The sequence below is a fragment of the Emiliania huxleyi genome (assembly GCF_000372725.1).
Source record: "Emiliania huxleyi CCMP1516 unplaced genomic scaffold EMIHUscaffold_114, whole genome shotgun sequence".
Lineage (NCBI taxonomy): Eukaryota > Haptophyta > Isochrysidales > Noelaerhabdaceae > Emiliania > Emiliania huxleyi.
The window spans coordinates 289,206-300,643 of record NW_005201551.1 but is presented as its reverse complement, the minus strand read 5'-3'; the positions used below and the strand labels follow the sequence as shown (position 1 = coordinate 300,643).

The following is an 11,438-nucleotide window of genomic DNA, read 5'->3' as shown; positions in this document are numbered from 1 at the left end:
CGGGAGGGCCTCGAATCGCAGCGTCCAGCGAGAGAAGCATGGAGAGAAGCATGGAGAGGGCGTTCGACAGGATGGGAGTGAGGCGAGATCTCGCTGGGATCGAAATAGCACGGCCTGCACGAGCGACGACCGACGAGAGGTTCGCCGTTCGGAGAGACGAGACCCCGGGGGGCGGCGCTTCCTCGCAAGTCGCGAGTCGCGGAGCGCCTGCAAGACGGAAGACCACACACCGAGTACAAGTGATGGGAAGTATGGGACTCGTGACTGGGAAAGTGCTATCCAGTCTGCGATGAGTTCTGAGACTGGAGGTACAGTAGCGCTGCATGTCGATGAACGATGTGTCCTGTGTGCTGGCGCGGTCACGTGTGCCGCGCCCAAATGTTTGGGCATGGCGGCACGTCGCTTCAAGGTTCAACTTCACAGCACCCCTCCACTGGCCGGATTTTTTGCTTGTATCCACTGCAGGGATATGCGGGGATACAGCGAGATATGGAGGTACAGGGAGATACAAACAGATATCACGAGATACCGAACAGATATCGCCAGATTTTTGCAAAAAATCGCGTGACGTGCAAGTCAAGGGCCCCGCCGAGGGCAACCCGCCGGTGATCAAGAGCACCTCCCTCTCGGTGGAGCTGGTCGAGAGGCCGCCGGCCAGAGAATTCGGAGTCGCGCATGCCAGGACGGCCCAGGTCCGGACCCCGACCACACCTCTGATCATCTTCTCAGAGACCATTGAGCAGGCCCGCCTGCTCAACGCCAACAACATCTCCGACGCGCTCAAAAGCATCGGCCTGCACGTGGTGCGCGCTCCCACCCGGGACTCGCTCAAACGCGCAGAGACGGACCCACGCAGTGGCAAGATCACCTTCGTCCCTACTCTCGGTAATGGGTCGAACTGGTTCGCCAACTTCGAGACCACGGCGATAGCGTCCTGGCCCGACTTCCTCATCATCGGCGGGCGGTACCACCGCTACAAGGTGCTGGGGGAGGCGGGACAGAAGATCTGCCACCGCTGCAAGGGCTACCTCGCGCCGCCAGCAGGCCTCGCCTCAGACAAAGAGGCCCGTCTCTGCCTGGCAGGAGGAGGCGGCCGCTGCAAGCCGCAGCGCAACCCCAGCTCTCGCCCACCCAAAAAGGCGAGGGTGATCCCGTCCGCTCTGGCCCTTGGAGCAGGGGACTGCCCCTACCACCTCGCGGGCCGATGCCCCAACGCCTCGCTGGACGCCCCCCGATGCGCCCGCGTCCACAGCATGCCGTACCCGAACTGCGCCTTCGGGCCGGCGACGGAAGCGCTGCTCGAGCTCGACCCAGGCGCCAAATGCGCGAACGGCTCTGGCTGCCTCTACGTGCACGACGGCTCGGGAGTGGCGCCTGCGTCGCCTCCGAAGAGCAACCTCGCCCAGCGCATGGCTGCGGCGCGCGCGGCACGCGCCGAGCGCGCGGCTCGAGGCGTACCATCGTCGGACCTCGAGGCGCCATCGACTCCGGTCCCGAGCAAGGGCCCTGCTTCAGCAGCAAAGCGGGCCGCCGCCGGCACGCCCGGCTCAGCAGAGGCCGCCAAAAGCAAATGGCACCGCCACGATGGCGCAAGCGACGAGGAATGAGGTCCCACCGACCCCACTCACACTGACACCCGACCTTCCCACCACAAGGCGAGCCACGACAAACACACGCCACCACACTCCGCTAGTCTGGACAGGCCTGCTCTCGGAGAGGGGGGCTAGGGGGCCAAATCCACGGCCACAACCCCCTAGAGGCAATGGAGCTGAGAGAAGGCGCTCGGCTGCAAGGGTAGCAGAGCGCCACTCCTACGCCCACGCCCCCTCAAAGACGGCAGAAACAGTCACACGCAATCAGTACATGGCCCAGCTCGCGCCATCGCCCACACTCGAGCTTTCCGCGGCGGACGCTCGAGGCCCAGGCCTCGAGTGTCAGCAGTGCTTTGGGAGCTTTTACGACGAGTTTGGCGTGGAGCCGTGGCTGTGGCGCCGGGCGTTGCGTGAGGGCTGGTCGGAGCTGGGGGGCTGGTCGAGAGAGGAGATGGAGGCGGCGGAGAAGGAGATCTGGCGCGGCGAGAGTTCTGAGATCTCTCAGCTAGGCGAGTGGGTCTGCGATGCTTGCCTGGAGGGCTATTTGGGGGGGGGCTTCGGCGACTACTCGGAGCTGCGCAGCGGCTACGTTGCGCCGTATCCGAGTAACCCCTGGATAGGTCGCTCGCGCGACCTCTCCTGGATGCGCAAGGGGCCCATAGGGGTCACGCGGAGGGAGGCGCTGTTAGCGGCGGAGGAGGCGAAGGCGGCCGCGCGGGCGGCGGAGAAGGCGGCGCGGGCAGCGGAGGGGGGGAAGGGCGGCGGCAGCGGGCGGCAGTCCCGCGAGGCACGCCGGCGGAAGGGTTCGTCTTCGCGGGGCGGGGTGCGCACTGCGCGCCGCGAGGATGAGGAGCCTGAGCCAGGGGAGGGTTGGGAAGGGGGGGCGAGGCCGGAGGAGTATGACGGCCTCTTCGACGGCCCATAAGGGGCCGTTGTCTGCTGTGCCTTTTGTGGTGCTAGTTCGTGCCAGTCTGCTGTGAGAGGGGCTTGTTTCGTAGAATTCTATCACTTCGCGCATTTCTTCCTCCCCGAGGTGCGTGTCCGCCAGCGTGGCGAGCCACACCCCTCCCTCCTTGATGTATCTGATGATCTCCACCAACTTCTTTGTTGCCTCCCGTCCCGTGTTGCGGATCGGTGCGCCTCCCCCCTCCTTTAGTTCCCGGATTTGCTCCATCGCCCCCTCTATGCTCTCGAGGCCCCCGCCGGTCACTGTGTCGTGGGGCCGACGTGCGCGGTGGCCTTCCTCGACCCATCCTCACGTGACGCACGGCGAGGGCGACACTCGCCACGGCTGCGAGCGCCCACCCTATCCACCACCTCACTCCACACAGAGGCGCCAGTGATGACAGCAAACAATCAAATAAAATCCACTGTATATGAGCCACCAGCTGAGCGCCGCTGCGGACCGCCATGTCCAGCGCTGCACGTGCGCACGCGTCTCGCCCGAGCATCGCGTGGTCCCGGATTCGAGACCCCGGGGGGGAGGGGGGGGCCTCCTCGGCCTCCTCGGCCTCCTCGGCCTCCTCGGCAGCCTCGGCAGCCTCGGCTGCTTGGAGCCCGAGGAGCACGCGGCGCGGATCGTTTTGCTCGCGGCCTCGCCGACGCGCCGCTCCGCCGGCACGCTCTGCGCCCGTCGGTGGCAACCGCGGCCGTTCTTCTCGCCATGCCAGGCGTTGAGCGCCAACCAGCAGCAGGTGGCGGCAGCCCGCCGGCAGCTGTACTGCGGTTGGCCCAGCCGCAACGGGTGCTCCGGCCCGAAGGGCGGGCATCTCACGCCGGCTGGGAACTACAGCTAGGTGGTGTCTGTGCGCGGCGGCGGCAGTGGGCAGAGCGAGGGCGAGCAAGGCGAGCATTCCAGTGCCCAAGTTGTCTCATTCGCGTGGTTCGAGTAAATTCTTTTTTTGCTACCCGGGTACACAGATGGCTCAGACGGCGCACCGCGGGCACGGCAACGCGGGCGCGGACGCGCTCCGCGCAGCGGCGGGCGAGCGCGCGCGCAAGGACGCGCTGGACGAGGCGCGCGCCGAGCGCGAGCGGCTGGCGGAGGAGACAAAGGCGCGCCGGCACCAGCGGCCGCAGCGGTTGCACCCCGCGGCGCCGGGCGACCGCGCACCCTGAGAGCACTGAGAGCAGCCACCTTGCGCGCTGCGAGCCGTGGGCAGCCAAAGGCCCGCGCCAAGGCACGCACCCACCGCGCCGCCTCGGCAGGCGTACCGCCTCGGCGGCGTCGACGACAAGTTCTCCTCCTCCACCAACGGCGTCGAGGGACAGCTCGCCAAAGCGACCGTCGGGCTCGTCAGCGCCGCGGAGTTCGCGAGGCGGCGCCAGGAGCTGGAGAGCGGCGGCGGGGGGGGAGGCGGCGACGGCGGCGGCGGCGACGGCGGTGGCGGTGGCGGCGGCGGCGGCGGAGGCGAGGTGGCGGCTGCAGAGGCGCCGGTACAAAAAGGAAGAAGAAGAAGAGGAAGACGTGCGGAGCACTTTCAGGACATGTCCGAGACATGTCCCGTAGGCGCCAAAAAAGAAGAAGAAGAAGAAGGTGGCGCAAGGGGCGCTGTCGTTTGGGGGGGAGGACGAGGAGGAGGGCGCCGACGAGGTGTTCTCGGGATGGAGCCGAGAACGGGGGCTTGGGGGGCTGGCGAGTAGAGACCACGCCTCACTTTTTCACACACGGGGTGATCCGTTGCCTTCCGCTGCACATGCCGAGGCCGCCAGGCAAGGGGCGTGTGCTGTGAATCGCAGCTGTGAATAGCAGGGGTGGTCTCTACTCGCCAGCTTGGGGGTAGGAGGGGCGGGAGCGGGTAGGAGGGGGAGGGAGGGAGGGAGGGAGAGCGAGAGGGAGAGAGAGCGCTCCGCACCTTCAACCAGTGCGCGCTCAATGCACCGTTGCCCACGCCTGAGCAGCTCCGTAACGCGCCAACAGGCGCCGCACCTCGTGCCGAAAAAGAAAGCCAAGTCCGAACACTTCGTCTCCTCCTCCTCCTCCGCCGCCGCAGCAGCGGCGCCGCCGCCAGCCGCCGCCGCCGCTGCTGCCGCCACCGCCGCCGCCGCCGCCGCGCCGCCGCCGCCGCTGCCGGCCGGCTGCACGTCGGTGAAAGAGGTGCGCCGCTGGGGGGCGGAGGAGGGCTCAATCTGGGCTCAATCTCGGCTCGATCTCGGCTCGATCTGGACTCAATCTGGGATCAATCTGGGCGCAATCTGGGCTCAATCTCGGTTCAATCTGGCGCTCAATCTCGGCTCAGGTGCCGCAGGGGCTGGAGCTGGCGCTGGAGTGCTACTGCTCGGCGAGCGCGCGGCAGACGAGGTGACAAGAACGAGAATGAGACGGCTTCATGCAGTGTTTATGATTCTTATCTTGTCATTCTCACCGCTCGTATCCATCTTGTCAGTCTTGTCCATTACTGCCACTGCCAGGGTGAAGGCCGTCTCGGCGCGGTCGATTGGCATGGAGGTCAAGGCAAAGGACTCCGAGGCGCGCGGAGATTTGGACGAGATACAGACGAGGTAGAGACGAGGTAGAGTTGAGATGAGAGGACACAGATTGAGGCGAGATACAGGCGAGATTGAAGCGAGATTGCGATGAGATTGAGGCGAGGTAGAGACGAGATTGAAGCGAGATTGCGATGAGATTGAGGCGAGGTGGATACGAGATGGTGGGAGATCGTGGGAGATCGCCCCGGCCGTTGCGCCAGGCGAACTTGCGAGTATTTGGGCGCGATTGGGACGAGATTGAGGCGAGATTGAGGCGAGATTGAGACGAGATTGAGGCGAGATTGGGACGAGATTGGGGCGAGATTGAGATGAGATTGGGACGAGATTGAGGCGAGATTGGGGCGAGATTGAGATGAGATTGGGGCGAGATTGAGATGAGATTGGGACGAGATTGAGGCGAGATTGAGGCGAGATTGAGGCGAGATTGAGGCGAGATTGAGGCGAGATTGGGACGAGATTGAGGCGAGATTGAGGCGAGATTGAGGCGAGATTGGGGCGAGATACAGGCGAGATACAGGCGAGATACAGGCGAGATACAGGCGAGATACAGGCGAGATACAGGCGAGATACAGGCGAGATACAGGCGAGATACAGGCGAGATACAGGCGAGATACAGGCGAGATACAGACGAGGTAGCGACGGGGTAGAGACGAGGCTGAGGGTACACAGTGCCCGCCAGGCGAACAAGCCGCTCTGTGGGAGATCGTGGGAGATCGTGGGAGATCGTGGGAGATCGCCCCGGCCGTTGCGCCAGGCGAACAAGCCGCTCTGCTGTGAATAGCAGCTGTGAATAGCCCGCCAGGCGAACAAGCCGCTCTGCGAGATTGAGACGAGATTGAGACGAGATTGAGGCGAGATTGAGGCGAGATTGAGGCGAGATTGAGACGAGATTGAGACGAGATTGAGGCGAGATTGAGGCGAGATTCGAGACTGAGGGGACACAGTGCCCGCCAGGCGAACAATCTCCCACGATCTCCCACGATCTCCCACGATCTCCCGCCAGGCGAACAAGCCGCTCTGCGAGTACTTGGGCGAGACACTCGCCAGCGTCGGCAGCGCCAAGCTGCGCTGCGAGGTTGTGCGCGGCGAGAGGGCGCCGGTGAAGGTAATACTCTTGGTTGAGATTCGCCGAGATGAGAGGAGATTCGCCGAGATTAGCTGCGAGGTTGTGCGCGGCGAGAGGGCGCCGGTGAAGGTAATACTCTTGGTTGAGATTCGCCGAGATGAGAGGAGATTCGCCGAGATTCGCTGCGAGGTTGTGCGCGGCGAGAGGGCGCCGGTCAAGGTAACAATATTAGTATATTATTATTCAGAAGTTGTGCGCGGCGAGAGGGCCCCTGTGAAGGCTGTTCACCCCGGCTGCATCTCGGCTCATCTCGGCTAATCTCGGCGACATCTCGGCGACATCCAGGCTGCATCTCGGCTGCATCTCGGCTACATCTCGCCTGCATCTCGCCTGTATCTCGGCTAACCTCGCCGGCATCTCGCCTGTCGAGGTGGTCCGCGTTTTGTGCGACGGGTTGGCCGCCGCCGCTGCGTACCAGCGGCTCTCAATCGCGCAGCTGGCGGCGGACCGCGAGGCGGCCGCGCCTTCTCTTGCTTTCTCACACACACACACACACACACACACACACACACACACACACACACACACACACACACACGCGGACGCACGCACGCACGCACACACACACACACACACACACGCACGCACGCACGCACGCACACACACACGCACACACGGTCGCCCTGGCCCTTGCCCCACCTCCCTTGTGTGTGTGTGTGGAGAAGTCTGCCGTACCTTCCTTAGGCGGCCGCCGCGGCGCCACCGAGGAGCGTGGGCCGGCCAACCTTCTGAAACCTTCCGAAGCCTTCCTCTTCTCGCGGCACGACGCGCAGCAATACCGGATAGAGGCAGGTGGCGCAAGCGAGTGTTTTCGTGGGAAGGCGCGTGTTTTCTGGGGAGGCGGTGCGGGTGGTTTGTTGCCCGTTTGGCTTTGCGCTTTCTCGCGTGCGTTGCTTCTTGCTTTGTCGTTTCGATCCGAGAGGGAGGGCGCGGGAGGGTGCATGTTCATTAACGATATACACGACCCACGCTCTTACGTAAAGCCGTACGCCAGCGCCACGGAGCTCCGCTCAAAAAAAGAAACCGGGTCGCCTAAGGACTCTCGATTAACTCGAACAATCCCCTCCACCACGCTCCACGGCGGGCGTCCTCCATCACGGACTGCTGGCCCGGCGGCGCCCGGCCGCGGCCGGCCTCCCTGTCCGACCCGCCGTTTCGACCTCAGAACCGCAAGTACTTGCCAGACTTCCCGTGGAACATGTGCTCGCCTGACAGGCACCATAGCAGGCGGAGTGACACAACGGGATCGCGCGACTCTCGCAACCAGGACCCGACGCAAGCGTTCTTTCACCGGCGCTCTTTAACGAGTAGTTCTCGGCGAATTTCGTCGCGTCGCCTACAAAAGCAGTGTGAGCGACGCCGTCACATTGACGGTGGCTTGGCAGGGCGTGCCGTCGGCACGCCATTGTTTTTGGCTGCTCTCGGCAAATCTCGGGTCATGCTGACGGCTGATCTCCGGCTGGTAGCTACTATATTCCACCGAGCACAAGCTTGTGGTTGAAGCGCGGGTTGGGCGGCACGAGAGGCTCGATATACCTGTTCACAGCTACGTCTCAACGCAAGCGGGCCGAACCACTGGCAGCCACCAAGAGCTGCTCCGGCGCACCAGCCCACTTCTTGCGCCGAGGACTGCGGCGCCGCATACTTTGACCTGGGTCGCACCTGCCTCTGCGCGTCCTGGGGATGTACCTTTGTCGCGCGCCGGAGACGACTCGACGCCGCTGAGATCGGAGATCAAGCTCTGACAGGTCGCACGTCGCTCCTTTGACGCCGACGTGACTCACCCGTGCAGATCACATCAGGACACGGTCTCGACACGCTCGGTACGACGCCTGCGACCCGTCTCGGGTCAGGTGGCACGACGCTCATCGCGCCTACCAGCGCTGCCGTGCAGGTTGCCACGACGAGGTCGAGCACGCTTCTATACGCTCGCCGAGCCTTCCTTTCCATCCCATTTGGCAGCCTGGGAACGGTGGCGGTCAGAGGCAAAGCATACGAGGGGTGGTGGAACCACATGTCACGGCTACTGCCGGCTCGACCCCACGATAGCCTCCGGAGGCTGACTTTGAGGCACAATCATCGGACGACGTCGGCGAGTTGAGTCGCGCTCGCGGTAGCCAGATGACCTCTCATACTAGTATCATCGGCCATGGCCGCAGGAAGCGCGGGGGAGGGCGCTGGGAGCAACACGGAGCTCCGTTGGACGTTTTCAAGATTAGCGTGTCAGAGTGAAATGGAACTAGCCAGAGCGGGGTTGAGTACTGATGTATCGGCTACTCGCGAGCGCGTAGCCGCGTACACGGTACACATGTGCATATAGCATAAAACAGCAGGAAGCTCTCCCGCGCTAGATTGAGTACTGTCCTCTGTAGTTCCGTGGATGAGAGGACAGTACTCAGTCAGTAGGCGAGGGGGGGGGGTGCGCGCGCGGTCGCTCGGTCCTCGAACCTCGTGACCTCCCCGCGAGAGGCTCACCCCCCGACAGCGTCCACGCCGATGACCACTGAACCGCCCGGCTGCGCGTTGAGCGACTTGATCTTGACGTAGCGCAAAAAGTCGTCGTTGCTCCAGCCGAGCGTCGCCTTGAGCTTGGCATACCTGCTCGCGACGGCGCGCTGTGACCGCGCCGTCGTCGCAGCGCCGCGTACTCACAAGCCCGGGCGGCGCACCATGTCGCCTTTGCGCCTTGCTCCATCTGAATCGCCGCCGCGCTCGCCTGGTTGATCGTGACGCTTTAATTACTTAGGCTCGCTCAATGAACCATTAATTGGGCTCGCCTGGTTGATCGTGACGCCTTAATTAATAATTAACAGCTAATTAATAATTAAGCGCTCGCCTGGTTGATCGTGACGCTCGCCTCGCGCTGCGCCTGCGCGTTGATGCGCGCGATGGCCGCCTCCGCCTCTGCCGACAGGATGTCGACCTCTTTGCTCACCCGCGTCACTTCGAGCTGGTACGTCTTGGTCACCTGTGAACGGAGGCTGTGAATGAAGACGGAGCGGGCGGCGAAGTCCGCCTCCGGCATCGCCCCTCTCGAGCACCTTGAGCTGCTCCTGCAGCTGGATGTTGGTGATGGTGTCCTGTTCACACCACGCAGCTGTGTGATTTCCTCTTGCACACAGCGCTGCCTTGCAGCCCTCCGCTGCAGCGGGCTCTCCTCGTAGTTTGAGTTGAAGTCGACGCGCAGCAGCTGCAGGTCGTGGACAGTGGCGTAGCCTTGGCGGTACAGCGTCTCGTTGACCTGCCGGAAAGAGGCGGAAAGAGGGCCGATCAGGCCGGCGAAACACTGCCACGCCTCTCGGGGGTCTTTTTGTCTGGTGAGTCGTGGACCACCGCGGGGGCGCAGCGAGAGAAGCGACAGCTTCCTTCCATGGCAAACTGGAAGCACCTCGGCAGTGAGGGTCAAAGGCCGCCCCACCGAGACGACGGCTCCACTTGGCTGCAGAAAAGGAAGCTGCCGAGCCGCCGGCTCGGCGGCGTCTCCTCGCCCACTCCGATGCGCACGGCTGCCCTCCTCCCGCTCTCGGCGGCATCTCTGGCGGCGTCTCGGCGACATGCCACCTTGCCCAGCAGCTGCCCCTCCACCTTCTTGCGGTCCGTCCAAAACGCGCGCGGAGTGAACATCTGCGCCTCGTTTGTGATGGCCTGAAACACAGAAAAAACTGCCCGCTCTCGATGCACGCTCAGAGGCGCGCCCGCAAGCTGCTCGGCGCAACGGCCTGCTGGGCGAAGCGCAGGTACGAAGCCTCATGCAACGCGCCTGTTTCGGCACCGTCCACCCGTGAAGAAACGCCGTTCACAGCGGGGCAGCCTCGTGCGACAGCCGCGTGCGGCGCGCCAAACGTCTGGTAGATCCGAGGCACGTCGCGCCTCGCAATCTGGTACTGGAAGGCGACGCAGAGCCTGGGTGAGAATCAGCTAACCTCGTGAGCTATTGTGTCCAGCAGTCCGGGATCTATATCTCCCCTATCTCCCCACATCTCCCTGGTGAGCTCTTGTGTGTGCCATCGTCCGGGGCCCATATCTCCCCATATCTCCCCACATCTCCCCGCATCTCCCTTGTCAGCAAGCTGGCGGCCCCTCCGTGGCATTGGGTGCAAAGAGAAGAGTGGGCAGGGTAAGTATGAGCTGGCTGTCGTTTTGAGCTTGCGCGAACTGGCAGCCGCCCAATCTCGACAAATCTCGACGAACCTCTCGGCGACCCTCGGCTACCCTCGGCTACCCTCGGCTACCCTCGGCGGATCTCGGCGGATCTCGGCTAGTCTCGAGCGCCGGATCGGCTGGCCGCCCGACTCCTTGTCGTCGGGGTCGGGGCCGGTGCGCGCCGAGATGGGAGCCTAGTAAGCATTACTCTCGTGAGCTGTGAACAGACGCACTTGCCTTCGGGTGCAAGTGCGCTAGGTTGGGCGTGCTTTCACAGCCTCACGAGAGTAAGTAAGAATGGTAACAGGGCGATGAGAGCCTCCCGCCTGGTCTGTACGAGTTGAAAGGCTGGCTGGGGCGGCGGCGAGGGAGGAGGCGAAGGCGGAGGCGGCGAGGGAGGAGGAGGCGAGGGAGGAGGAGGCGAAGGAGGCGGAGGCGAGGGCGGAGGCGGGGAAGGGGGCGGTGGCGAGGGAGGCGGAGGCGAGGGCGGCGGCGGCGGCCTGGTCCGACTCGCCGCGCCCAAAATCGGAGAACTCGAGGTTGACGAGCCTGAGGCCCGTGAATTCAATAGTTTACTCATCGGCTCGTCGTTAAAAAAGGAGAACTCGAGGTTGACGAGCCTGAGATTCACGAGCTAAACTAATTAAAATTAATTACGCGTTGACACAGTGAACTCGAGGTTGACGAGCCTGAGATTCACGAGCTAAACGAATTAAAACTAATTACGCGTTGACACAGTGAACTCGAGGTTGACGAGCCTGAGATTCACGAGCTAAGCTAATTAAAATTAATTCCGCGTTGACACAGTGAACTCGAGGTTGGCGAGCCTGAGAATCATCGGGGCGACGACAATCTCACTCCCCTGTTTTTATCAGGCCGGAGAGCAGATCTCGAGTTTGACGTGCCGGTGCGGGAGATATGGGGAGATATGGGGAGACATGGGGAGATATGGGGGAGATCTCGAGTTTGACGTGCCGGCGCGGGAACTTGATGAAGGAGTGGCGCAGCCAGATGAAGTGCCGCCCGCCTGACTCCAACCAAACGCTCGTCAGCTGGATCTCCCCATATCTCCCCACATCTCCCCATAT

The 11,438-nt window shown here is 63.4% G+C and overlaps 3 protein-coding genes across 3 annotated transcripts in view; 2 read left to right on the top strand and 1 right to left on the bottom strand.

Annotated features, from left to right (window-relative positions):
* Positions 1-1,863: 1,863 nt before the first annotated feature.
* EMIHUDRAFT_224049 (hypothetical protein) lies at positions 1,864-2,517 on the top strand (the record flags this gene model as incomplete). Its single annotated transcript, XM_005791281.1, has 2 exons — positions 1,864-2,181; positions 2,437-2,517. The coding sequence occupies 2 exons, from the start codon at positions 1,864-1,866 to the stop codon at positions 2,515-2,517; spliced, it is 399 nt and encodes a 132-aa protein (XP_005791338.1).
* Positions 2,518-3,512: 995 nt separating this feature from the next.
* Positions 3,513-6,939, top strand: EMIHUDRAFT_466757 (hypothetical protein; the record flags this gene model as incomplete). Its single annotated transcript, XM_005791280.1, has 6 exons — positions 3,513-3,673; positions 3,773-4,007; positions 4,102-4,185; positions 4,513-4,689; positions 6,085-6,180; positions 6,892-6,939. 6 exons carry the CDS (start codon positions 3,513-3,515, stop codon positions 6,937-6,939), a joined length of 801 nt encoding a protein of 266 aa, XP_005791337.1.
* A 1,518-nt stretch (positions 6,940-8,457) lies between these two features.
* The window catches only part of EMIHUDRAFT_439983 (hypothetical protein), a 4,810-nt gene continuing 1,829 nt past the window's right edge, over positions 8,458-11,438 (bottom strand). The window contains exons 4-14 of the mRNA XM_005791279.1: positions 11,326-11,377; positions 10,851-10,899; positions 10,480-10,544; positions 10,046-10,110; positions 9,927-9,967; positions 9,769-9,852; positions 9,365-9,448; positions 9,249-9,287; positions 9,044-9,175; positions 8,877-8,923; positions 8,458-8,805 (exon numbers count right to left, since the gene is read on the bottom strand). Coding sequence (XP_005791336.1) covers positions 8,679-8,805; positions 8,877-8,923; positions 9,044-9,175; positions 9,249-9,287; positions 9,365-9,448; positions 9,769-9,852; positions 9,927-9,967; positions 10,046-10,110; positions 10,480-10,544; positions 10,851-10,899; positions 11,326-11,377 — 785 coding nt within the window. The 3' untranslated portion in view covers positions 8,458-8,678. The remainder of the gene's footprint in view (positions 8,806-8,876; positions 8,924-9,043; positions 9,176-9,248; positions 9,288-9,364; positions 9,449-9,768; positions 9,853-9,926; positions 9,968-10,045; positions 10,111-10,479; positions 10,545-10,850; positions 10,900-11,325; positions 11,378-11,438) is intronic.